This window comes from Struthio camelus, chromosome 5, assembly GCF_040807025.1.
Source record: "Struthio camelus isolate bStrCam1 chromosome 5, bStrCam1.hap1, whole genome shotgun sequence".
In the NCBI taxonomy this organism is placed as follows: domain Eukaryota; kingdom Metazoa; phylum Chordata; class Aves; order Struthioniformes; family Struthionidae; genus Struthio; species Struthio camelus.
The window spans coordinates 7,244,234-7,268,479 of NC_090946.1; the positions used below are offsets into that span (position 1 = coordinate 7,244,234).

A 24,246-nucleotide genomic window follows, 5' to 3' on the forward strand; every position below is an offset into this window, starting at 1 on the left:
ATTCTGAAAGAAGAAGGGGGGGGGAAAAAAACAAAGTCGGATTTTTTTTTTTTGTTTTTAAAGCAGAGCCAAAATCCAGATGGGAAGGCGGGGTGCGGGGGAAAGAAGGGGCAGCGGCGGTGCGTGCCCGGCCGCCGCCGCGGCCGCTCGGGGCAGCGGGAGCGGCCGCGGCCGGGGGGAGGCGCGGGGGCGGCGGAGCGGAGGCGGCAGCGGCGCTCCGCCGGTTCGCGGCCCCGGCCTGGCCCGCAGCCGGCTTTTCCTTTCGAAAGATCGCGCAAGGCCAATGGCAGGGCCCAGCTCGGCGGCGGCAGGGCCGGGATTGGTGCAGGAGCTCTGCTGATCGCTGTGGGAACCCCACCGGTACTGAACGGAGGAGAATGCTTGGGGCGGGGGGGAGGAGGAAGGGGCTGAGCTTCCCACAAAACAGGGCTATGTGCGAGGAGAAAGTCCGTCAGTGCAGGGAAAACGAGTCTAGGGGGCACTTCCGAGCAGGCGGCGGAGCTGAAAGATTGCAAAGGGCCAGGCAGCAAGAGACAAAGAGAAGGCAGGACATGAGCGAAGGAGAAGGGACGCAACAGGGGATCAGCTGAGTTAACCCAGGCGAGAAAAGCTCTTCCCCTCCTGGCCCATCCCCAGGAGGCACAGGGCCAGGCTCCCCGTTCCGCCAAAAAGACAAAAGGAGCCACTGGCCCCATGGGGAAAGGGGGTGAGAAAGGAGAGGAGTCCGGGGAGCGTGAGGCGCAGCTCCGCTTCTACACCTGGGAGGAGATCCAGAAGCACAACCTGAGGACGGACAAGTGGCTGGTGATAGAGCGCAAGGTTTACAACATCACCAAGTGGGCAAACAGGCACCCGGGGGGCCACCGAGTGATCAGCCACTGCGCCGGCGAAGATGCCACGGTAAGGACCTACGCACAGACACACACCTGGTTGCCTCCAAGCTCTCAGCAGCAGCCTCTGACAGATCATTTCCTTCCTTGTGGTTCCTGAGAAGTGAGTCAGTCTTTGTACAGCCCGCTGTCTGCCTCTCTCTCCCCATCTCTCTTAACACCTGCTGTACATTCAGCTCATCCCTCTCGCTGCTTTAGCGCCAAGGAGCAAAAAAGGCTGGTACAGACTGATGCAAATCCTTGGCAGTCAGCTCCGTTGATCCATGGCGGTTTGCAGCATCTGGAAGATTGGTCGGTAGAGATTGCTGGGCTCTGCTCGAGTCCTGCTGTTTGCCTTTGTCCCTTGTTTTTAGGCTGGGCCTGGAGTTCTGATTTCATGGCCCGAGTGTCCCACGTCTTCTCCTCTTCAGTGGGTAGCTTCTGCCATGCAGAGTTAATAGCAGCCAAGCACAAGAAAGGGTTAAATAGGAGCCTGTTTCAAAGCAGCTTCTGTGAAGAGGGCGAGATTGAGGCTTTAAAACAAGGATCTTTTTAGCTTTTTCCCAGGAGGGAATTCTCTTGAGATTTTTGTTACAGGTTTCTAAGGAAAAAAGAGAACCAGTCACTGCTTGCTGCCACAGCTGCTCCTGCAGTTCAGAGTGGGTTTGCTGCAGATACCTCTCACGTTTCAACAGCTGGGGGGGGGGGGGGGGGGGGACACTCGAAAATTGCCTCAGAGATTTTCGTCTGCAGTTTCCCCCAAAGCCACCTTCTTCAGAAGTGCATCCGGAGAGAATGCGCTCACCCCAGGGCACCAGCCCATGGTTAATAAAAATTGAACTGCCTAAGAGCTTTTCAGAATATGTGCAAGGTAAGCAGCAGGAGAGACCAAGCTGTAACATTAACCGTTTGTCTCCCATAGCTCTTAGCACCTTAAGCAAGAAGGAGGTTGGGTGGGTGCACACACATGCAGAATTAATTAGCAAGAATTACTAACATTTTACTTTCCACCAACCTGCATTTGCTTGTGGTCACCAGCTCTGCAGTTATTCTCCATTATTTTCCTGAAAGTGCTGAGACGGATTTTGGTGTTCCTGCCCCCTTCCAAAGAAACCGCTGAATGAGTGGCTTTTCCCATCTAAAAGAAGGAAACGGGCCAGGTTTTCCTTTCAGCTGCAGAAGTGCAGGCCTGTTGAAACCAGAGGAGTTAACACTCCTATCCCCAGGCGTTTAACTCCAATACCTCGATTAGAATCAATAAGTTATTTGGTCTTGCATTCGCCTCCAACCTTTGCAAGAGAGGCTGAAACACAGGTCTGTGAGTCTACTACTCTTGATCCTCCTTGCCTCTCCTCCCACCTCCATGGAGTACGCTGTACATATATAGTATGACTATATTCAGAGCACGCTCAATGAAGGCATGGTCTTAGAGCACCCTGAAATTGTCCATCCCACCCTGAGCACTAAAAGGAAATTGGTATCTGTTTTCCAGCTCCCCTATGGCGAATAACATTTTACTGCCAAAGAAAATCTCTCTCTTTCATTCAGGGTGAGAAAGCCTTGATCTCAACCCTGCCAAGGCCTAACTGACAGGATTCATTCTGTGCTGCAAGATATCACAACTGGGAGAGCTTAGAGGGAGGAAAAGGCAGCGATAAAAATTTAGTTCAACGTGTTTTACGTTCCTAGTTCTTACAGGGCTCGCATCCTTCTTGGGCTGTCATTAGCACCACATGCGGTCAGGACCTGCAGTCCAGCAAACATGCACCAAAGGAAGCTCAGCAGCTTGTCCACTTGTATGGACCAATCCTCTAAAGAGCCATTTCTGTCCAGAACCACAAGCTGGCACTGATGGACTCACTGAACTCCACTTCCATGCTGGGCCACTCCTAAAGATATACTGCTCAGTGATGTATGAGCTCCTCTGCTAATTCATCTCAGGATGTTTGCAAGAGAACTAACTGAGAAGCTCCCATGTCAGCTCATATGCGCGCACACCCAGCTCACGCTGGTCAGGTCAAGAACGCCAAGGCTAGCTTAGGCATGCTTTTCCCCTTCAGGTGCTAACAGCACTCAGCATGCATTGATTCCAGGCCATACCTTAGCATATTGATGCAACATGCCAGACTGGGACAACTTGTTCTGGCATCATATCATGCATGGTTGCCTTCAGAAAATGGATAAGATTTAGAGTATGCAAGAATACCTTGCAGCCTCTCTGTCTTTCAGAGACGTGCAAGGGTGTAAAAGAACATCCTTCCTCTGATTGCACTGAGCACTTCAATGCTCAACTACAGTTCATACCTCAACAAAGCAAAGCTGCCTTTACCAAAAGAAGCTGCGGTAATTCCCACTTGCACATGACCATAAGGCACCTCAGCTTACCTGGCCAATAGACCACAAAGTCGAGAGGTCAGGTGTAAACACCACATGGCACTTCTCAGAGCATATCTTCTGCCTTTTTCTCTCCATCTCCTCCAACACAGCACTGAGGATAATTCCAAATATCAGGCAGTGGCTTGCACTCAGGACCTATTAGTTAAGGAGATGTATGAGAAGTACCTAATTAAAAAGCGATTCCTTTGTCACCATAGCTTTCTGTCCACTGATGGCAAGAGTATTCAGGAGATGACATTCTCTCTGCTGCTCCGAGACTATACTGAAAAGGCCCTTTCTCTATCTAGATCAGTTACGTATATGTGTATTACTTCTTAGCTACTCCCAGTGAAGGTAATGCACTTCCTTACTGCCAGCATTTCCTTCATGACACGGGCTTGAGGCAGCAGTGAACTGGAAGATCAGTAGCACAGTTGTGAGCAACAACCGTGTTCTAACGTGATTGCATTTCCAATCAGTTCCAGCCTCTGCTTTCCATCCAGCCCAGAAGCAAGCAAGGCTGTTAAGTCCAGAGATAGAGGAGATGATCTCTTCCTGGAAAAGTCATGACAGAGTATGCATGAGCATGATTAGACAACAAATAGGCTGCTGGCAGGAAAGCTGTAGGCAGACAAAAATACTTTCCAGGTGGCCAGGCAGAAGCTGCAGTTGAATTGCTCCCCGTTAATACCGTATGACTCATAAAGAGAGATCTCCATCACTGTGATCAGGTGGTAGCCAGCCAGATTTCAGTGAAACATTCGTGAAGGCTCATCTTTGGACCAAGGGCAGAACACTACAACAGCTGGAGGCACTTAGTGAAAGGCTTATGCTGCTCTGTTACCAGTCCTGCTACAGCCTTACTTGGCCCTCTTGGCAAGTCAACCTTTTAGTGTTCTGTAAAAGAGAGAGAACAGTCTTTTTTAACCTCAGAAGGACTGTGAAGATAATACCAGAGAAGGTGAGGCATGCAGAAATTATGGTAAAGCAAATGACAGATCTTGAAGGTAAAAAAGGAAACTGATGGCTCAGGACAAGGGTCCCTTCACATGGGAAACTCCCAACTGTCCGCAGCACAGCGCTGTGGTGACAGCTCTGCTGGCCCTGGAGTTGTACCTTCATTTTGGCACCAGTAAAGTAATACCAGCGGCAAACCCAATGCAGTCGGAAAGCACTCGTCTCACTCAACACTTGACGCAGGATAAGTTTTTGCCAGCGAGGCAGTCCTCATGACTAGAGCTGGACAAGCAGACCCAGACGTTCCCCGGTGGTAGCAGGTATCACTTTGCCTCTGAAATTGCTCCCAAAAGGGGGTGGTTTGGACACTTCAGCGTGAGCCTTAAGAAGAGCATTCCCACTGAGCTGAGAGTGACTAGAACATCCCGTGCTCTACAAAAGAGGTGCACCTCAGTCTCGTTTCTAGCATTCAGGTTTTTCTCCCCTGTGCATTGAAATGACTTTCTTTTTTTTCCCTCCCCTGTACTCCTTCCCCTGGCATTTTATGGCTTTCACAATCTCTAAATTATTCCGTAGTGTTTTCTTTCTTTCCCGCACCTGCAGCAAGTTTTTCTCTCTCCCTCCCCATGCTCCATCTCTAACTTCTCATTTATCATTTCTTTAACCTCAATGTAAATGAGTGAGATCACCTTTCTCTCCTTTCTCATACACCTCCCACAGCAAAACTTCTGCGGTCAGAGTATCATTTTGGAGCGCCTTCCAAAGTCTTGGTGGCAGAAGAAAGTTTCTGTTGATTTTGGTGGACTTTGGAACCAAGCTTGTTGGCTGGTTTTTTTTTTTTGTTTTTTTTTTTTTTAACACCAGGGCTAGCCTTTTAATGGAATTAAGCTTTCCAGTCTGCTCTTCCTGTGGAGAGCAAAAGGCAAGATTTGAGTCAGCCCCAACAATTTTTAGGCAATGGGACAAAGGAAGAAAGGCTGCAACTTGGTACTTCTGATTTCTGTTTTGATTCTGTTTTTTTCTGTGCCTGAGTTTTGTTTAATCATAAAATGAATAACATAGAGATTTCAACAAGACGAGAGGAGACTCATTAGCCAAGATGTCTGATAAAGTTAGGAAACCAAACTTTCTCTAACTATCCCACTTTTAAAATCATTGGCCTTCTGGCCTTCATGAGATCCATTGTTTTGTCTCTGTGAGGAGTGGAAGGCATCAAGCTTTCAGTAGAGAGGGTTAGAGCTTGATGCAAGGGGAGCATAGTGGGCAGAAGAAAATAAGCCTTCTTCACAGTTGGAGCTCTCAGGCCAAGTGCCATCTCACAAAGGAGGAATTTAGCCATTTAAACATAGTTTATTGTGGGGACCCATACAGCGGGCAGTCTCAGCGCTTCATGGGACTACATCTTTACAGCTCTCCCAGGTGAATTTCTAGAGTTAATTCCAGTTCTGTACCATAAGAAAAGGGCAAGGACAGAGTACGGGGTCCTGACCCTGGTCAACTTTCTCTCCTACTTCTACCTTTGGGGTCAAAATTCAAGCCATGCCATGTGGAGGGAGAGGTGTGCAAGATTTCACTACTAGCAACAGATGCGTCAAATACATGCTCCCTGCAGGCATAGGTAGGACACAGACACATGCAAACTTATAGAAAGGGGAAGGAGTAAGGTTAAAAAAAGAGCCCTTTGCATTAGAGGAAAAACCCCCCAGACACTAAAGAGGACTAAAACATAGAGATGTGGCAAACTCATTGGTCCTGGGATCAAAACACACCACAAACAAGGCATGGACGCTTCAATGCAGGAAAAACTATTAAAAGTCTTGAACATATGGAACAAAAATATTATTCCAGGAGGATTTCCGGCTTTCCCAGCCTCAAGAGCATATGCTCAAGGTGGAATTCATGTCACAATTTTCCTGAGGCACCAGTTAGATTCTGCAGCTGTAACCTAACAAACTACTTATGTCCATTATCGGGTGTTTGAGAGATGACAGTAAAATACATCCAACAGTCAAGTCAAGGCATGTACCAAGTAACAAATATGCAAGCAGTCTCACAAGAGACTAATGGGCCTGTGACAGGGACAAGCAGCTGTACACTACAGCATGGTAGAAATGACAAGAAGTCCAAAAGGACCTATATCTAATATTAATACATTCAAGACACACTTGTTATCTATACAGAGCAGGTCCTTCAGCAAGACCAAGACCTACGGTGAATACCTACTAGGCAAACTGTCCATTCCTTCCTCCCTTCCTAGCCTGCACTGGGTGAACACCAAGCCACACATAATAGAAAAAAGAAAAATCAACCTGCTCTCTTGAATTGCCTCTTGGCAGCAGGCTTTCAAAGGGTATTTATAGCCTAATGGGGATTTGCACAAACTCCTATCTGCCTTACCTTCCAGGGGAATTAACAGGACTTAGGCATTTAGTTGCTTAGGACATTTCTTGAGGTGCCTTGTCTAGAGAGTAGCCCAAATCTCACCATTCGCTTCCTGCTAGGTAAGCAAATTCAGCAGCCTTTACTAATACCGTATCAATCAAACGGCGATCAAAGAGATGGGAATCAAGAGTCCGGCACCACTCATTCAGAATAACACAGGGGACTGCTGCAGAGAAGGACGGTGCTGGAGATAGACAGGAATGATGCAAAGGGTAGGAAGCAACAGTCAGTCCTGAGTTTCACCCAGTTCCTCATGTTTCTTCTCCAGGATGCATTCCAAGCCTTTCATATCAATCCCACCTTGGTGCGAAAGTTTCTCAAGCCATTACTTATTGGAGAGCTCGCTCCAGGGGAACCCAGCCAGGACCGAGACAAGAACGTGAGTATTTGTTTCTGAGCTGGGATTTATAATAGCTACGACAACTTTTTTGCTCTCAGGACGTCCTTCAGGTCCCTATGTGAAAAACCACTAGACAGACTATAAAAGCCCTCTTCCTCACGGGCAGCTCCAGAGAGGGAGAAAAGTGCTCAGTGACTGAACGCCTCTATGCAGTGACGTGCACATCCCAGTAGAGATTAAAATGTGCGTAGGAGGGAGGTGACACATCAGACTGGCAGTACAAGCCTTTCCTTTCCCAGAGCCACCATCAGCTCTGTCTGCGGTAATCATGTCCACTTTCTAGCAGCCCACTCCAGATGCCCAGACTGGAACGATCCCATCCTGAAGGGAAACACGGACTGAGGAGCATGCACTGGGAAACGTGTGCCAGCTCTTGTGGCTGGCGTCCCTCCGGCTATTCCTTCTTTTGGGACCAAGCTGTGAAACACACGTCATTGCTTGCGTGTTATGGGGGAAGGAGGGGGCGAGGGGGAAAAGAAGGCTGAGAAGACTTCCAAAGTGAAGTCGCTCGCTGCCTCAACAAGACAAATCTCTTCCACTGTTTACTCCACAACTTCCCTTTGGCAGAACACCCCCAGGGAACTACTGCTTCAAGACTCAGACTGGCTGCAGTGAAACAGATGTCTCATTTCAGTGGCTTAGGGAGCAGCAACCCAGCAGAACTCCCCATCCACAAGGCCGGCTCTGTATCCCTCGCAGACGACCCATTCATTCATTATTCAGGCACTAGGCGCAGCACAGCTAACTCCTACCACGAAACCCAATCTCATCCTGTTATTCTTGGCTGCCTAGGATTATGATGTATCTGTATCACTCACAATAGGAGCGATGACGGTAACCGGCTCTAACCCTGGAATGCCCTTCCTGAACAATTGCACGCTAGCTGACCCGCGTATTAAATAGACCATAGCTACCCTGATATTGTGAGTTCATCACCAGAGCTTAGAAATTATGCCTAAGTAATGGGATTGAATTCTCTCTTTCTCCAGCTGTCTCCTTAATACTTGTAAAGCTCACTGAGACTAGAGTGATCAGCTGATGCTGAAGCAGCTCTCAACACAGCAAGGTAGCGCTGCTGGTTCAGAGCAGCAGGCTTGAGTTACCCTCCTAGCTCAGGGTGCAAAAGGTCAGGATATGGGCTCAGATCAGCGAGGCCTGAGCTTATTCATAGGGAAGGGGGATGAAGAACCTGAATAAAGTACGAGTATGAAGACAGGTCCTTACTTACTTGGGCGGCAGCCAGCCACTGCAAGAAACAGCCCGAGTCCTTAGTATGGAAGCTTAGGCTTCCTAAAACACATTCAGACCTATTATAAGTCTCATGCTGTGTCTCGTACATCCATTTTGCAGTCCCAGCTGGTGGAGGACTTCCGAACCCTGAGGAAGGCAGCCGAGGATATGAATTTATTCAAAGCAAGCCCTTGGTTCTTCTCCCTTTACTTGGCCCATATCATTGCAATGGAAGCTTTGGCTTGGTTAATGATTTCATACTTGGGTACCGGCTGGATCACAACTCTCATCCTTGCCTGCATCCTTGCAACTTCCCAGGTGAGAAGTAGTAGGCACAGAGCATACTGGCTACCCAAATCACCCTGAAGGAGGCTGGTGCATGCTGAACTTTTCATGTCAGATTAATCACCAATGCGACTGGGAAAAACATTCACAATACACCTGCCCCCACTGTGCTGTCTGGCCACCCCTTCCCACTGCTGAATACTCCTCACACATCTTGAGCCTTCATACCTCTTGAGCCTTTCCTTCCACATATCCCCCTCCACAACTGAAACAGAGGTCTTCCCCTTAACCCTTCCAGTGATTCTCTGTCTCTGTTTCTCCATGTGTCTGTCTCTCTCTCTCACACACACACACACACAACTTGCCTTCCATCTTTATTTCCTTTTGTGCTTAACTCTGAGGTCAACCAGCTTGCTAACTACTTTCTTTTCCTTCCTCCCAGACCCAGGCAGGCTGGCTGCAACATGACTTTGGACACCTTTCCGTCTTTAAGAAGTCTGGGTGGAACCACATAGTCCACAAGTTTGTGATTGGGCACCTGAAGGTAAAGGTCGTTATGGACCCAGGGCACTGTAGAAACAGCTGCATCCACTAACTTTGACAGTTGTCAAAGCAGGAGAGTGCAGCTCTAAGCAGTTCCACAGTGAGCCAATGCAGGGAGGAGAAATTAGCGGCCAGATCCACGTGGGGCTGTTGTGCAGAAGAAATGAGAGAGCCCGGCCAAAGCTGCTGCAGATCACAATAATTCCACAAGCTTCAGTGGAACTGCACCAGTTTATCATGGCTGAGGATATTGCTCCTTAAATTGCATGAAACTCTTATTTTAACATCCTATCATATTTCTCCCAGGCCCTCCACCTCCCTCACTCTAAGGGTTAGTAATGTTTAAATGCCCCATACAGCTATATCCTGTCCATTCTAGAGATCCTCAGAACTTCTATCCTGGGCAAAGTCCACTGCAGTCCAGGCTTTTCAGCATCCACCTGCAGAAAGAACTTCTAGGGAACGGGACACATCTCTGGCCATTCTCACAAGCCCAGTTTGTCTTGCCTGGCTCTTCCTAGACAAAGACAGTAGATGGAGATCCATAGCAATAATTAGTAAGGTAGCAAGAGGAAATAAGCCTACCATTTAGCCAGAAATAACAACTTCAACAGCGACACATAACACACTAGGGTTCAACTTTCTCGCCTGTTCTGACAATTTGAAAGATCCTGAGCCAGGGCAAAATAGCCTGGCATTACTGGTTACTAGTGGGCCCATACCAGCAGTCTCATAGCAACTGACAGTTTAACCACTTACTGCTTATGGCTATTTTAAAAGTAAGTAACAGCTTGGGCATAATCAAAGTTGCACTGTTTTAGTTTATGTGAGTGAATGGGTAATCTTACCAGTAGAGAAGCTGTGCTTCTCCGTGGATTAACTCCTTGTTCTTGCATCTGCCCAGGGTGCCTCTGCAAACTGGTGGAACCACCGTCACTTCCAACACCATGCCAAGCCCAACGTATTCAAGAAGGACCCAGATGTGAACATGCTACATATTTTTGTCCTCGGAGATTCACAGCCCGTTGAGGTAAGGCACAGTAGGTGTAAAGTAGAATAACGTTGTCCTGGAGGGCTTCAGAGAATGCTTCTGCAAAAGTAGGATTGGCTAGTGTTGATAGACATACGCATTGCTAGAAATGCTGCAGGGAAAAAAAAAAAAAAAAAAAAAAAAGACATGCCTCATCCAGGGCTTGCATCTATATTGTCTGACAGGAGTTCAGCCCTCATATCTTCCCAAACCTTGGGTTCAAGAGCCAGATTGACTGTATAATTCCTTATCCATTTCCTACGTTGACCACAATAACAGAAATTAGTTCCTTGGCTGCATTTCTGAGGGCACAAGCCAACAAAGCTGAGTTGGAAGGGTAAAATGCAGAGAAACTTTTTGCTGGTATAGGCTAGCCGTGAATGATTTTACCCCTACCTCACTCCAGGGATAATTCAAGGACTGAGGGCCACGTCTTGACCAACTAAGTCAGTGGAGCTACAGTAGATTACAGCACCCACCCTCCTGGAACAATTTCCTTACAGTAACTACGCATCAACTTGTTGCACACTGAGTAGCAGGCTATGTTAAGGTGTTTTGATTCAATCTGTCCTTCCAGAGCCAAAATATTTACTGTTGACTGTATAAAAACCTGCACGGAGGAAATAATGTACCGTTCTTGGTCTTTGTACAATGGAACAAGGATTTTAGTTTCCAGGAAAAAAAAAAAAAAAGTCAGCTGGAAGCACAATACAGGGAAATACAAAATGCAAAAGCTCATGTGTTCTCAGTTAGCTTTTATACTATGAAGAAAGTAACTCTAGAAACATGTTGGAGCAGCCTGATATCTGGACACATACACCGAATGTCTTGTAGATGCAGAATTTAAGAGACAGAAAGGTCTGTTGTATATGACTAAAACGAAAGCCTTCTCCTGTGGTTTAAAAAGCCACTATCCAGAAGATGTAAATCAATATCATGCTCTTAAATGTGTGGGTGTGTCCCATTTGAAAATCCTGTGCCTTATAACTGGGTTTAAAAGTAGATTGCGGTTCCACCACTGGAGGAAAAACTCAGAATGCAGACATTTATGGCAACAACTAATAGCAAAAGACCACCCTAGCTTTCCCACTCTTGGTATAGCTTTACAAGACCTGGCCGATGGCAGGAGTTCACGGCACTGATGACTGCTTAAGTCACAATGAATCAGCGGTCAGGACAGTTGCTTAGAAGACTAATTAAGGTCCAGTGCTTTGCTCTGCCACAGCATCCTGTGTAATGACTTACCAAGGGTCCGACATCTTTATGCCCTACATTTGTAAAGGTAACGATAGAGATAACAGCAACTCTTATCTCAGCTGCAGGCATGGCAGAAGGTAGAGAAACGCATAAAAATGCTATCAGGCTGTCAAGTGACAAAAAAAAAGAAAGATCTGTATATCAAGCCAGAACACTTTAAATAGGAATTTATACCTAGCACAATTGGGAAGTCAGGATATAAAATGTATGGATATAAACTGTTTGCAGTGCGGAACGGCCCTAATCTCTGCCCAGGATCAGCCAATATGTTTCGAAACACTCTCACAAAACTGGAAATGTAATGCTGGAGGCAAAAGTAGGGTTAGATAACTTTGTACAGGTTAATACTTGTTGATATTTAACCATACCAAATACTTTTTATCTTTATTGGTGTGGGAATTAGGTCAAAACTCCCCATTCCAGCTAAAAAGAGTTAATAAATACAGAAGTATTGCAGAGAATATCCTCTTACATGCGGGTGTCATAATCCAAGACTGAACTTTCTCATCTGTGTCCTGCAGTACGGCAAGAAAAAGCTGAAGTACCTGCCTTACAATCATCAGCATGAGTACTTCTTCCTCAGTGAGTATCCGCACTGCCCTCTTCATTTTTCCCTTTGGTAAGGGGAGTTGAAGGCTCTTCACTTTCCAGCCCCTCCTCCTGTGTTAGCAGAGCAATTCCTTGCATCTCAACTCATCCTTCCATTCCTAAGGCTCACAGTCCCCTTAATGGTTTACTTGTACATGTCCCACAGTCAGTTCAGTATATCCAAGCATCCTTAACGTTGCCAGCACAGCCAGGTAAAGCAAGGCAAGCAGCTGAGACTGGCAACTAATCTCAGTGTGTGAGTGGCTCCATAGAAGCACTGCATGTTGCCAGTCAATGCTCTTTGATAACTAAAGATGAACGGGCACGAAGCAGAGCCTCCTTTCCTCACAGCACGGTAACCGCCACCTTGGGGTTCCCCTATCACCAGAACCTCACTTCTCCGACCAATGTCAGGCAGGCTTTGCCTGGCACCAGTTCCTAAATCACTGGCTTGCTCTCATGTCATTCACCTTTGCACTTCCTTAGATGGCTGAAACATTTCCGTTTGCTTTGCAGTCTTCCCACCTCTGCTCATCCCTGTGTATTTCCAAATCCAAATCATCTCGACCATGATCAAGCGCAGGTTCTGGGCGGTGAGTGAAATGTCCTCCCTGTTCTCGTGGGGCCCGGCTGACTCCTAAGGAATTACACTTGAGCAAGGAGAGAGGCTCATCATCTCTCCAGGGCAAGGACAGATGCCAGAGGGAGGATGCACAGGGCATGCTTTGCTGTACTAATTATCCAGCATTCCTAACATTACCAGTAAGATCATGTTAAGTGAGATAGGGCAAAGCAATGCCTAATGTCTTCTCTCTTCCCCTAGGACCTGGCCTGGGCTGCCAGTTACTACATGCGCTACTTCATCATGTACATCCCATTCTATGGCGTTCTGGGATCCCTGTTTCTCCTCACTTTTGTCAGGTAGGAGATGAAGGGCCTCCCTTCTGTTCTCCCCACCCTCCAACATCAGACTAACAGAGTCTCAGCTATACTATGTCCCATGGGCCTTCCTTCTTTAGGTCCTCTTCAGGCATCTTCCCTGTTTTGTGTTACCCTGAGTATTTTCACTGCTCCGCTTTCCTCCTGTCATCGCCCGATTTTATCTTCTCTCAGTAGAGCTAGTTCTGGTGCCCTCCAGTTTGAGTCCTCCAAAGCTACCTTTTGCCCCTCCTTAAATCTATGGAGAAATGCTTCTTAACGTATCTAGATTTTGACTGGTCTTATAGCCCTTTGTGATTACTAGGCCTCACAGTGTGCTGCTCCCAGTGCTGAAACAGTATTATTATGCTTATTATTATGCTGTTTGACTGCTGCACGGAGAGTTCAGTGAGAGACCTAAAAACATGAACTACAAGCATGAGCTGCTGAATGAATAGGGCATGGCATGAATAGGAAGCTTACTCACAGGATGGTTACAGTATTCCAGAGAGCAGCACTGAATTTGTATTTCTCTCCTGCGTGTAGTAGCTTCTACTCTTCTAGCTAAAAGCAAAGGGCTGCAATTAGTCCCACGGTCAGCATTAGTTTTAGGAAAACATTTTATCACAATGAAAACCACTTTCTAAAATATTTCATTTTTTGAGGAAAAATAAACAGCGACAGATGTGCAAAAACTTTCATAAAATCAGAACTTTCCCCTCCACACAATTTAATATCTCTGGTCATGATTTAATTTTTCACAATTGCAAAAGACTTTGTTTCTAAGGAAAAAAAAGAAAGGAGTTTCAAAAGACATTGATATGTGTAAGTGCCTAGCCAATCTCTTTGGTCTGAAAACAAACTGAAAAACTTATAACAACCAACCTGTTATTTCTACCACTATCATATTCTGATTAAGCTACAAATGCAAGAAGCAATGCTTTCCTCTTGTAAAATTGTTTCCAGTTTCTCATGATTCATCAGGAGACATTTCCCTATTAACAGTAGTTTCCTTATAATTCAGGCAGTAAGGAAGGAGCCCCAGGAGCTTTATAAAGCAATGCAACATTGTGAGCAGCCCTCCCACTGCTCAGAGAAAGCACGTTGCTTATGGAAAGTCACTAGTTTTAATCAAAATACCAAGGATGTAAAGTCAGATAAAAGCATTTCCATTTTGTTTTGACCCCAGGCGTGAATAATCACTAAAAAGATGAGATTGCTCTAATCAGCTGGTGCTCCAGATAACAGGACTCATTCATCCTCTCGCAGATAGATTAAAATACCAAGCAAAACAAACACCCATCAAAACTACACCTGGACTTCAAAACAATTCCAAAATCCTTCTTCACTTAGCTCACTCCCTTCTGTGGTTGTGTGAAATTACTGTTGGTGAAAGCAGAGATTCAGATCATCTGCTCTTTCAGAGAACAAGCCCAAAAACTATAACAAGGACAGCTTCTGGACATCTGTCTTGCCAACTTGCAACTCATCCCCAACATAGAGAAAACACTTTGGGCAAGGAGAAGAAGGTGGGTTTTTATAGACTATTGTACAGGTGCTGAAAACGCAGTCATATAGCACAAGAAGTAAATGAGCCACTCTGAAGCGATATGCAGCCCAGTGCAGAGTTGAGAATTATGGTAAAGGAAATGTAAAAAAAATGAGGTCAGGAGGAGGAGGGAAAGAGGGAAAAGAGAGTGGGGGGGAAAAAAAAGAGGCAAAAAAATTGGGAGCCCCAGTCTGCTGAACTTAATAACCAGAAAGCTAACACCAATGGGCAGGTGGATTTTGAAAAGAACGTATATCCAGCAAGGAAAGAGAAAACCGGTTCTACTGAGCATTTCTAAATCAGGACTTACTTTTCTCAAGTGACTGGATCATCTTTGTTTACAGGAAGGGGAAGTAGCATGAAAGATCAATCCAATTCTGAGGAAGAGAAATCAAGTCGAGGGTTAGCGCAGTAGGACATTCTGGTTGTAGGGAACCATAGTTGCATTAGTCCTAAAGGTACAAAGAGAGGAAGAGAAATTAATTGCAGAAATGATTCTCTCGCTTTCCATGGAAAGAGACTTGTTTGCTTCCATATCTTGGAGAAATACTTCCCTCATACGCGAGGCCTCCTGCTGCTCCTTGTAAACCCCGCTCTCTTGACCTCATATCTTGGTCTGCAACATAAATTGTCATGCTTTTTTTCTGGTTTTGAAGGTTTCTGGAGAGTCACTGGTTTGTGTGGGTCACCCAGATGAATCACATTCCAATGGAAATCGATAGCGAGAAGCACAGAGATTGGCTCAGTTCTCAGGTAACTAGGAGGGAAAAGAGTACCTCTGACTCTACTCACCTCCAAACGGATCAGAAATTTATTCAAAGAATGGTTGCATTATCACTGTCCCTAGCCATCTCCCACGATACTACACAAAGTCAGTCTACTGTCTCTGCCATCAGCATGTTTCCCCTAGAGCAAGTAACGCTGATTCAGGACATGGAAGTCCAAACTTCTGTGACGAATACGACAACCAAAAGATTGTATTTTGTTCCTTCAGATTTGAGGCAGTGTCAGGTTCAAGCAGCGTGGTTTGACTTCCTTGTGTGGTGTATGTTGCTATAAACATACGAAGAAATAAAAGACCCTCAATGCGACTCAATGTGCTAACTTTGGCTAGCGTAAATCCGTGTGCTTTCCTTATGCTGAAAACACATCAATCCCAGTTGAAAAGAGAGCTCAGTATATTTCTAAAGTTCGCATTTTGGGAATAAGGTCTGAAATGAAAGCCAGCTGCTTTCAAAATCTTCTCAAAGGATACTTCTTATTCATAGTGTTCCAGGTCCCATTCAGACCTAGAGGATAAGGAGAGCAACTTTGACACAGGCCATATGAATTTGGTAAAACTGAGCTGAGAGAAAAAATCACCTCCTGTGTTAATGGCTCTAATTAGTAACTGTAGTTATTAATGGGGCCTTGAACACGAGCTTTCAAATCTGACAGCTAATTTCTCTCCTTTGTGCCATGCTTCACTAAAGTACCTTGGCGTTCGTTTGACGCTAAACACATGAATAGGCTCACCAAAGTCATGGGAGCGTTCAGATGTTTAACGCAGGCATTTGCTTATGCACTTTTTCCCCTCCCCCTTCCCCATCTTGGTCCTGTTGTTAACCCGCTGTTTTTCACCTGGACAGCCTGAGATGTGTGTGTCTATACTTGGACTGATGTGTGACTAGCCACCAAATGCCCATAAACTGCCTCTTTATATCGTCCCCTTTACCACCGTTGAAACCTCCGGAAGCACTAGCAACGCAACAAATCCCCAGGGGCTTAAAGCACCCCTTGCTGCAACCAGCTGTCTCAGCACGGCAGCCTTCCACGCTCCGGCGGCTCAGTGGTGCAGTAAGACACATGTCATTCCCCAGCCCCTGACACAGGCAAGAGGAGCTTTGTGCTGATTTTAGGGTGAGCGTTCCCTAATGTTCACAGCTGCTTTCTCGCCTTCACAGCTGCTGGCTACTTGCAATATTGAGCAGTCCTTTTTCAACGACTGGTTCACCGGGCACCTGAATTTCCAAATCGAGCACCAGTGAGTATGGGCCCAGAATCATCTGGCCGCTACCGGCTTGCCACAACACTGGACTTGAGGCAAGGGAAAGACTCCTAAAGGCACACGTGTGCAGGACGGGAGAGAGTCTTTGGCGCGCTACTGAATATCAAGAAGGAAAGAAAGTCCCAAACTAATCTGGGGCATCTTCTCCTTCTACCACAAAGCATGGCGTATTTTGCCTCTTGCTACAAAATACTTCAGCCCTCGCTCTCAATTTTAATACCAGGTTTTAGCTAGGTAAGAATCTACCAGTTACAAGGGCCACGGACTCGCGTTCCTGCACTCCTACGCTAACTACTTGAACCCTAGCGTCCACTTCAGAAATTTCCCCTCCCTGACAAAAAGCACTTTCACTGTTGTATCGTCTTGGGGCAGCCATGTGGGACAGCGTACACTGCTAGCAAAGAGGTTTCCAGGAAAGAGATTGGAAACCAGAGCCATATGGACAGTTACCAGTGGCAATATACCGTGTGAAAGAGATGGCGTTTATGGTTCAATTGCTTGCTTTGGAATTTAGCTCAGAGAGAAGTTAAAATTCCCATTGAACAGCACAGGGTAAGGTGATCCCAAATTCTCTATCTGCTTCTCTGCTCCATGAGCTGCCAAAAAAACATGAAAGGGGGTCACTGACAGGTCTATTTGGCAAGAGACATTAGTTACTGCCCAAAGGAAATGGGCTGCTCTCTCAGTAGACTGAGGCCATTTCCTTGCTCCTGCTTCCCTTGTGTGCCACTTGTAGCGTCCTCTCTTTCCTAAAGCTGCCTTTCCCTGTCTTTCTGCACCTGGCTTTGTTTTGAGGCATGACAGCGTGGCAGCAGAATCAGCACATTCAGTTTTCACAAGCCTCCTTGAAAGAGAGGACTGTGAAGCATAGATTTCTCTCTCAGCTTCTTTCTTCTGTCTGCTCGGATGGCTTAGGGAGGAGACGGTAATAATTAGCCACCATGAGAAGGTAGAAAGAGATGCCCAGCCCTCAGGGTTCAGCTCTAGAGTTCTCAGGCTTGTTTTCTCTTTCTCCACTCAAGCTTGTTTCCAACGATGCCACGCCACAATTTCTGGAAGGTTAAACCTTTGGTGAAGTCGTTATGTGCCAAGTACGGAGTCCAATATGAAGAGAAGTCTCTTGGAAAAGCATTCATTGACATCATTGGGTAAGGGCCTTTTAATACCCTCTGCTCCCTACAATTCATTTTTACAGGAACATCCTATCTATATGGAAAAAATAGAATTTGGGACACTGTAGACCCCCCTGAGAAATATCATGTCAGTATTTTGTAATCTCATGTCAGCTAGGGTAATAACCTTCATATCACAGTCCAAGGAGCACCTGCAGAAATGTTGACTCCGCAGAAATGACACAGCTCCACTGGCTTAGTGGAGCAACAGCAGTTGACAACATATGGGAAGCTGCCTCATTACCTCACGGGGGAAGAAAGGGCATAACTATCTGCCAGAGCAGCTTCTGCAGCACAGAGCCCTTCTATCCAAGAACCTGGGGCGAATTCAGCAACGAGATCGCTTCTAAACTTCCCGATAGGGACCTTTTCATAATACCTTTTTCTAAATGCTCTTCTGAGAGCTTGACATCAATGCCTTAGGGAGCTGGCAGCACACCTGCAGCTTGCAAACTCAGATGAATAGAAGGGATGGGTTAGATCACAGCCTACGCTGTCACCTGTTTGAGCCATCCCAGCAGCAAACAGCTATACTCTGTAGGCATGGCCGAGTACTAGACTTAATAATCCTTCTCTAGCAGATTCCGTATTAATGGTTCTGCCTCAATTACTCCAAGGAAGGCTGCCTTTCATGACAGGAAACAGAGAAAGTATTCTGCACTCAAGGGATAGCCGCTGACATAAGCATGGGCAAATGAAACCAGACTGGCCCCACCTAGACACAGAAGGGCTGAAAACTCGTGGACATTGCACACAATACTAAGACCCAGGGAGCTCATGCTTCGTGTCCTGCGCTACAGTCACCATGTCATTATACAAATTCTCAAAACCCAGCTCAACCCAGCAATTACCTGCCCACCTGAGAGTGGGATCACCTCCTGTAAACCATATCAAGCTACTTTTCCAGATAGTTCATACACAAAAGGCAGGGGGAGGACTTACCGCACGCTATGAAAACCTTCATGCATTCAGAGAGCCAAAAACAGATAGCTTCAATTGGAGCTTGCTCCAGCACAGTCAGGATGACCTGCTATGGAATAAATGGTGCAAAATGAGAGTTTGGACACTAGGACAGCCTCAAGAGAGCAATCCCTGCCATCCCCTCCTCCTGCCCCAATTAACAGGGCGCCCAGACCAAACACAGCCCCTCCAGCACCCTCTTTGTCAAGAGGACTTTGGGGCCCAAAAGAGTTTGGCTCTGTCACACCCCTGCACAGCTGGTGCAGACAGGAAAATTCCTGCATGAAAATTTCCAGGGGAAAGTGGGGAAACTCCTCCGTGGGTGCAGCCCTGCTGTTCTGCTCAATGACACCACTGCTTATTCAAGGGGAGGAAAGGCAGGTCACCACGAGGCCCTTAGGACTGCAGGGGATACAAGGGGCATCAGCTGAAAATCTTGCTCAGAGTCTGAAGCTCGTCACCTTGGGGGCCTAAAGAGGAAAAGAGGTACCTGCTCTTGTTATATCTGTCTAACACTGGGGAAAGGCACTTGGTGTCCTAAGGATTCATACTCACATTCAGTAACAGGCTCTTCCTTCGTAGGAAGGGAAGGACAGAGGCAAGATTCACAAGCCAACCACGTTTCTCTCCATTTTCTTTCCACAGGTCTCTAAAGAAATCTGGAGATCTCTGGCTGGATGCTTACCTCCATAAGTGAACTTGAATCTTAATGGGGAGATGTGAGTGACAGGGAGGGATGGGTGGGGGGTGACCACATACGCATCTTTTACTATCAGATTTCAGTCTGTATCCATGTGCACAGTTTGAGGGGAGTTTCCTGTCTTGTGAACTGTTACTGGGATGGGCTTAGACAACCCATTTAATCCAGATAGATTTAAAACGTGTTTGGCATAGGCTTCAGTGGATGAAATGCAACACCTTTATTGCACAAAACAGATGGAAGGGAGGAAGAGGACAGAGAGGAGGAGCGTTTAAAAAGAGGCACAAAATCCACCCTCCACTTCCCTTCCCCCCCCCAAAAAAAATTCTAGCTCTACCTGAAATATGCAAGCCCTTGATTCACAGACACATGTCATTTGTCAGGCTTCAGAAAACCTCTGCACCTGGCCGGTATTCACAACCCGAGGACACCCAAGTCCCTTTACACCTCTTTTCTCTTTCTCATCTTTGTGCAAGAGCGCTTAGGACAGTTTCATTTCTTCATTAAGGAAAAATGAAACAGGCCCCGATCACCATCACAACAGGAAACTCAGGTGGGCTGTGAGCCCTGGCACCCGGCCTTCAGGAATCGCGCTCCACGGGCATCGGCAGGTGCTGCATCGCGTGGCTGTATCGGTGCCCACCACCCTGCTGTGGCTTTGGTGGAAGTCTGTTTTTCCTGCCATCTTTCTCTCTCTAACCGTAGCATCGCTTTAGTAAAGGCTGCGATACTGATCCTGCACCACTAACGTCCCAGTGCTGCTCAGTGAGGGTTTTAATATGGGACTGCACCCACAGCTGTATTTTTGTGGCCAGCTGCTATTTCCAGGGGTCTGCAGAACTGCTCTGGGCTGAAGCACCAAGGCCTCTCCTTTGGGGAGAGGGACTATTTTATTTTCCTAATGAGCAGCGGGTCTATTACGAGGCCCACTAACAGCACTATGATCATCAGAAACTTGCACACAAGACCCACACAGGTCACATAGGGCAAGCCTTACTCATTGCCCAGCGATTCACTGCAATGCTCCAGCGTATCTACAAATGGCCTTTTTACCCGCGGACAGCAGTCGGGCAACAGGCTGCAAAAACACGCAGTTCTGCCTGTTTGCACGTGCCTGGCAGAAATCAAGATTGTTTCTGCGTGTCAGAGGCCAGGAGCAAGGCCCTGTAAAGGTCTTGGGAATAAGCACCAAATAAGTTCTTCCTGCAAAAGTAGGAGCTGCCCACCCATTCAACCCAGCCCCCGGGCCCTTCACGGAGGCAGCTGAGAACAGGAGTGACCAGGCTGGGCTGGCAAGGTGAAGCCTTCTGTAGAAACCTCTTCCAGTTTGTCTAAAACCCTATTTTCTGTCCAATACCTAGTGACTGAAAGCCGTCTGGCCAATCTAATCGCTTATCCAAAGGTGCAGTTGAGCAGTTCCCAGCTGTTTCTTTAACAGGGTAGCTAATCCAAAGCCCACTCCAGATAAGGAGTGGGCTTTAATTTAAAATGCAACACAGCGGAAAAGAGACAAACATATTCTTTAGTTTTTGATAAAGGAGTAGGGTTCCCACAATAGTCCCTAACTCCAGGAAACTTCAGAAAACATACTCCTAGCCCTCAGTTTTGGGAAATAAAATGAGATGACCGTGTCTGCAGACTGGAAACTCATAGGCAGGATTGCAACTTAACCTAGCTACTGATACTTAAGGTTTGTAAAGGGCTTCTTGTGGTGTTCTTGCATACCTCTAAGGTAACAAAACCGAAATACCACCATGAATGGGTAGGGCGAGACATTATTGTCGCGGGGTGTCTGAAGCTCATCCAGACTTTGATCAGCGTTTACAGTTGATTTCTTATAGCACAAATTAGAACATCCTTCTGGATGCTGTAACTTCTCAGACAGGTAGTAACAGGTTAGCTTGGAATTGTGGCTAACGCTCTTAAGACTGCCTTAATATCTCCATCTCCTCCTGACTCCCTGAATGTATCTCACTGTTACTGCACCAGCCTGGGATAACCACAAAAACACTGTAGCATCAGCAATGTTACCTTCTAAACATTCAGCTTATTTTTCTGACAGTTCGTATTTTTTTGCTCCTCCAGTTCTTGTTTCCAGAGCGAATGTTTTCTGAACACAGGTGCCTCTTCCTCATTAGATCTGTCCCCTTGTTTTCCTCTCATACCTTTCTTCTTGGGAAACCGTTTGCCTTTTAACACTTAGAGAAACTGCAGAAGTCTGGTAGCTCAGCCTAGGTAAAGTGACCCTCCTTCAGCAGCTTGGCTTCCTGCTTGCCACTGACCAGTCTACTGGAAGGACTGGTTTTCACTAAAAGAACAAAGTACTTCCAGCCCAACAGCCTGGCCTGGCCATGCCTGGGAGATAGCAGCTACAACTCGTGATGGCTGAAAGACTTTGAAACGTTCCAGCAGAGCAACCACGCTGGCACAACGCGCAGAAGGAAAGGAAAGCTCTTCGCCTAATAGGCATTTTCTTCCCCCCAACGACTTTAGCGCAAGATATCAAAGAGAAGAAAGGGGGGCAGAAGAGAGCCTGATATTAGCTCTCCCTCACGCTCCCACACCAGCTACCTGCTTCTTTCAGACCCTCGAAAAATCCTTTTTGATGAAAAATGTTCAGTTGCGAAAAATCCAGAAATAAAAAAAAAAACCCAAAACTGTGCAATGTTATAGCCAGAAGTGATTTCCGAGTGTCATGTGTTGTTCTTGCTATTGCAAGATGAAAACATCCTTTCTGCAAAGAAGAGCAGGTCACCAACCCTTTGTAACTGGCAGTGTACTTTTCTTATTCATTGTACTCACGTGCCCGGAAAGTTTGTCTCGTGAAAATGTAAGGTGCTGGTTACTCCGTCAGATGAAGCCTCTCTGGTAGCCTTGCTCATGTAGTTCCCTTCCTCGCTAAAAACCAAGCCTGCCATCACTCAGTTTAAATTGTTTGAGATGCACCTTGATATAAGAGTTCTCTGTGCATTAACTGGAACAAGTCAAATGGATCCCTGACAAAGAGCCCTAGAAGTCTAGAGAAACCGGCCGTGCTATAATCCTAAACACCATCACACTAAAACCTGATTTATCTTCTAGATGCTGATAACTTCTAGATGCTGATAACTTCTGATACCTGATAACTTCTAGATGCTCTAGAAGTTTCAGTAAAACTGCAAACTTAAGCTGTAGATGGATGCAAACTTCATTTGGCCTCGCTGGGCTTTGGCCCCAACCTGGACAAAATGCAGCAATTCCAGAGGAGCAGCCCTTTGCAGGCTCCAATTAGCCATCCAAAGGGTATAAACATAGAAATTTAAGCACAGTTTTGACCCAGCTTTCTCACAACTAATTAGTTCTCCTCTGAAAAAGGAGAAGGTGAAATCTCTTATGCTTTCTGTCTTGATAAAGGTCTTCCCCCAGCCCCCCGTAACAAGACAAATACAAAAAAAAAAAAAAAGAAAAGAAAAGAAAAGAAATCTCTAAAACGTGCTGGATAAGGAAACAACAGACAGGAAAGGGCTGACTTTGCTTCTCTCCCATCACTCCTTAGCAGAGCTCCTGGTAGAAGTTAGAGGACTAGCATGTTCAGAGATGAGCGGCAGAGAAAGGCTTTAATTCAAGCAAGTGCAAGGAAGGCAACAAAAGCGTCTGGGCAGGAGAGAGTTGGGCATGTGTTTTGGAAGGAGGAGTACGGAGCTGGGGAAAATACGTGAAGGGAACAGGCTGGGGAGGAGAGCATGACAGCACGGGAGAAAAACAACATTATGGGGGCATGCAGACAAGAAAAAAGCAACTTGCAACCAGCTGCCTCATGTTCTCCCATCACCACTAGGATCTAGCTGGCCAACAGCTTAGACTAGACACTGGTTTTGTGCAGGTGCACAAGGCAAGAAAGGACAGAGCACCGGCTCAGGGCAAACAGCAAAGGCTGGCTACAGCAGATGCAGGTGATGTCAGATGTCTCATTGCCAAGCTGGATCTTGCACTGATTCCTGCTCTTGGAGCAGGGCCAGGACAGGTGTAACACACACGGTGCCTTACAATAGCATGTTTCAGTCCCCTGCGAAGCATGTGCTTTTCCCACACCCTGGCTAAACAGAGTTAGCCTAGATCTTCAGCCAGCAAAAATTGTTCAGCACCATGGGTCTGTGCCAGCTTAGTGAACCAGCAAGAGATCTCACCCCCTCTTTTCAGGGGGACGCCCAAGGAGAGTGAGACACCTCGCACTGAGATTTTTCTTGTTCGTGTGCATTTGCAGAGTCAAAGATCCCAGCTCCTTCCAGAAATAGAGCTTGGGAGGCTCAGAGCACCAGCAGAGCTTCACATGTCCAGATACCATTGCTCCTGGCTGCAGGGGAGAGTGGAGAACTCATTCTCTTCTAGGATCAGGCTGACCGAATCTTAAGTCTTCATTAGAACAAAAGCATCCTTTCCTGCAACAAGCTGTCCGGTCCTAGTCATAGCCTCTTCCAGCAGATGCTTTTCTAAGAAACCCATCCTAACAGAGCCCTAACACTTAAGATGTTTTCTAGTTGTTAAGACATTAAAACCACATTCCACATAGGACAGCTCCTAACTATTTCATTCTTAAAAAAAAAAAAAGTTTCAGTAACTCAGAAGGAACTATTTTTTCTAGTGTATTCTATTGCTCAATAAAATCATAACTGTTTGTTGATCATAAAAACGTGTCATGTGGTTTATTCAGTCACATCCAGAGCCACTGCTATGCTCAAAATAAAGTTTTCTCTTGGCATACCTTCAGCAATACAAAACCACTGAAGATTAGTATGGAGAAGCCGACGAAACTAGTTAGGACATTTCTAGGACATGAACGTCACCATCCGGGTTTGGCACTGAGGTCAAGAACAGACGTTCAAATTCAGAATTCTTAAAGGGTCAGGGTAGGATTTGGCATAAAGGCTGATTCCAGGCCAAGTT

General features: G+C 46.4%; 1 protein-coding gene and 2 long non-coding RNA genes across 5 annotated transcripts in view; 1 reads left to right on the forward strand and 2 right to left on the reverse strand.

Annotated features, from left to right (window-relative positions):
* The first annotated feature begins 387 nt into the window (after nt 1-387).
* FADS2 (fatty acid desaturase 2) lies at nt 388-23,992 on the forward strand. 2 transcript variants are annotated; one of them, XM_009667408.2, is made up of 13 exons: nt 391-900; nt 6,913-7,023; nt 8,395-8,592; nt 9,002-9,103; nt 10,007-10,132; nt 11,911-11,971; nt 12,494-12,570; nt 12,801-12,898; nt 15,101-15,197; nt 16,388-16,467; nt 17,514-17,639; nt 19,269-19,342; nt 23,567-23,992. In XM_009667408.2, exons 1-12 carry the CDS (start codon nt 694-696, stop codon nt 19,318-19,320), a joined length of 1,335 nt encoding a protein of 444 aa, XP_009665703.1. In that variant the 5' UTR covers nt 391-693; the 3' UTR covers nt 19,321-19,342; nt 23,567-23,992. The 2 variants fall into 2 exon arrangements, with proteins under 2 accessions (XP_068800533.1, XP_009665703.1); XM_068944432.1 differs by having other exon boundaries at nt 388-900; nt 19,269-23,992.
* Nucleotides 907-10,074, reverse strand: LOC104139313 (uncharacterized). The gene is made up of 4 exons (XR_011141252.1): nt 9,951-10,074; nt 3,255-4,142; nt 1,885-2,058; nt 907-1,470 (listed from the first exon to the last, which is right to left on the reverse strand). It is a non-coding gene; the product is annotated as an uncharacterized lncRNA (long non-coding RNA).
* The window catches only part of LOC104139315 (uncharacterized), a 30,280-nt gene continuing 16,141 nt past the window's right edge, over nt 10,108-24,246 (reverse strand). The window contains exons 3-6 of one of the 2 annotated variants that reach the window (XR_693070.2): nt 18,606-18,690; nt 14,755-14,896; nt 13,383-13,459; nt 10,108-10,244 (exon numbers count right to left, since the gene is read on the reverse strand). This is a non-coding gene — a long non-coding RNA (uncharacterized lncRNA). Of the gene's footprint in view, nt 10,245-13,382; nt 13,460-14,754; nt 14,897-18,605; nt 18,694-24,246 lie in introns of both variants that reach the window. The other variant, XR_693069.2, reaches the window with a different exon arrangement.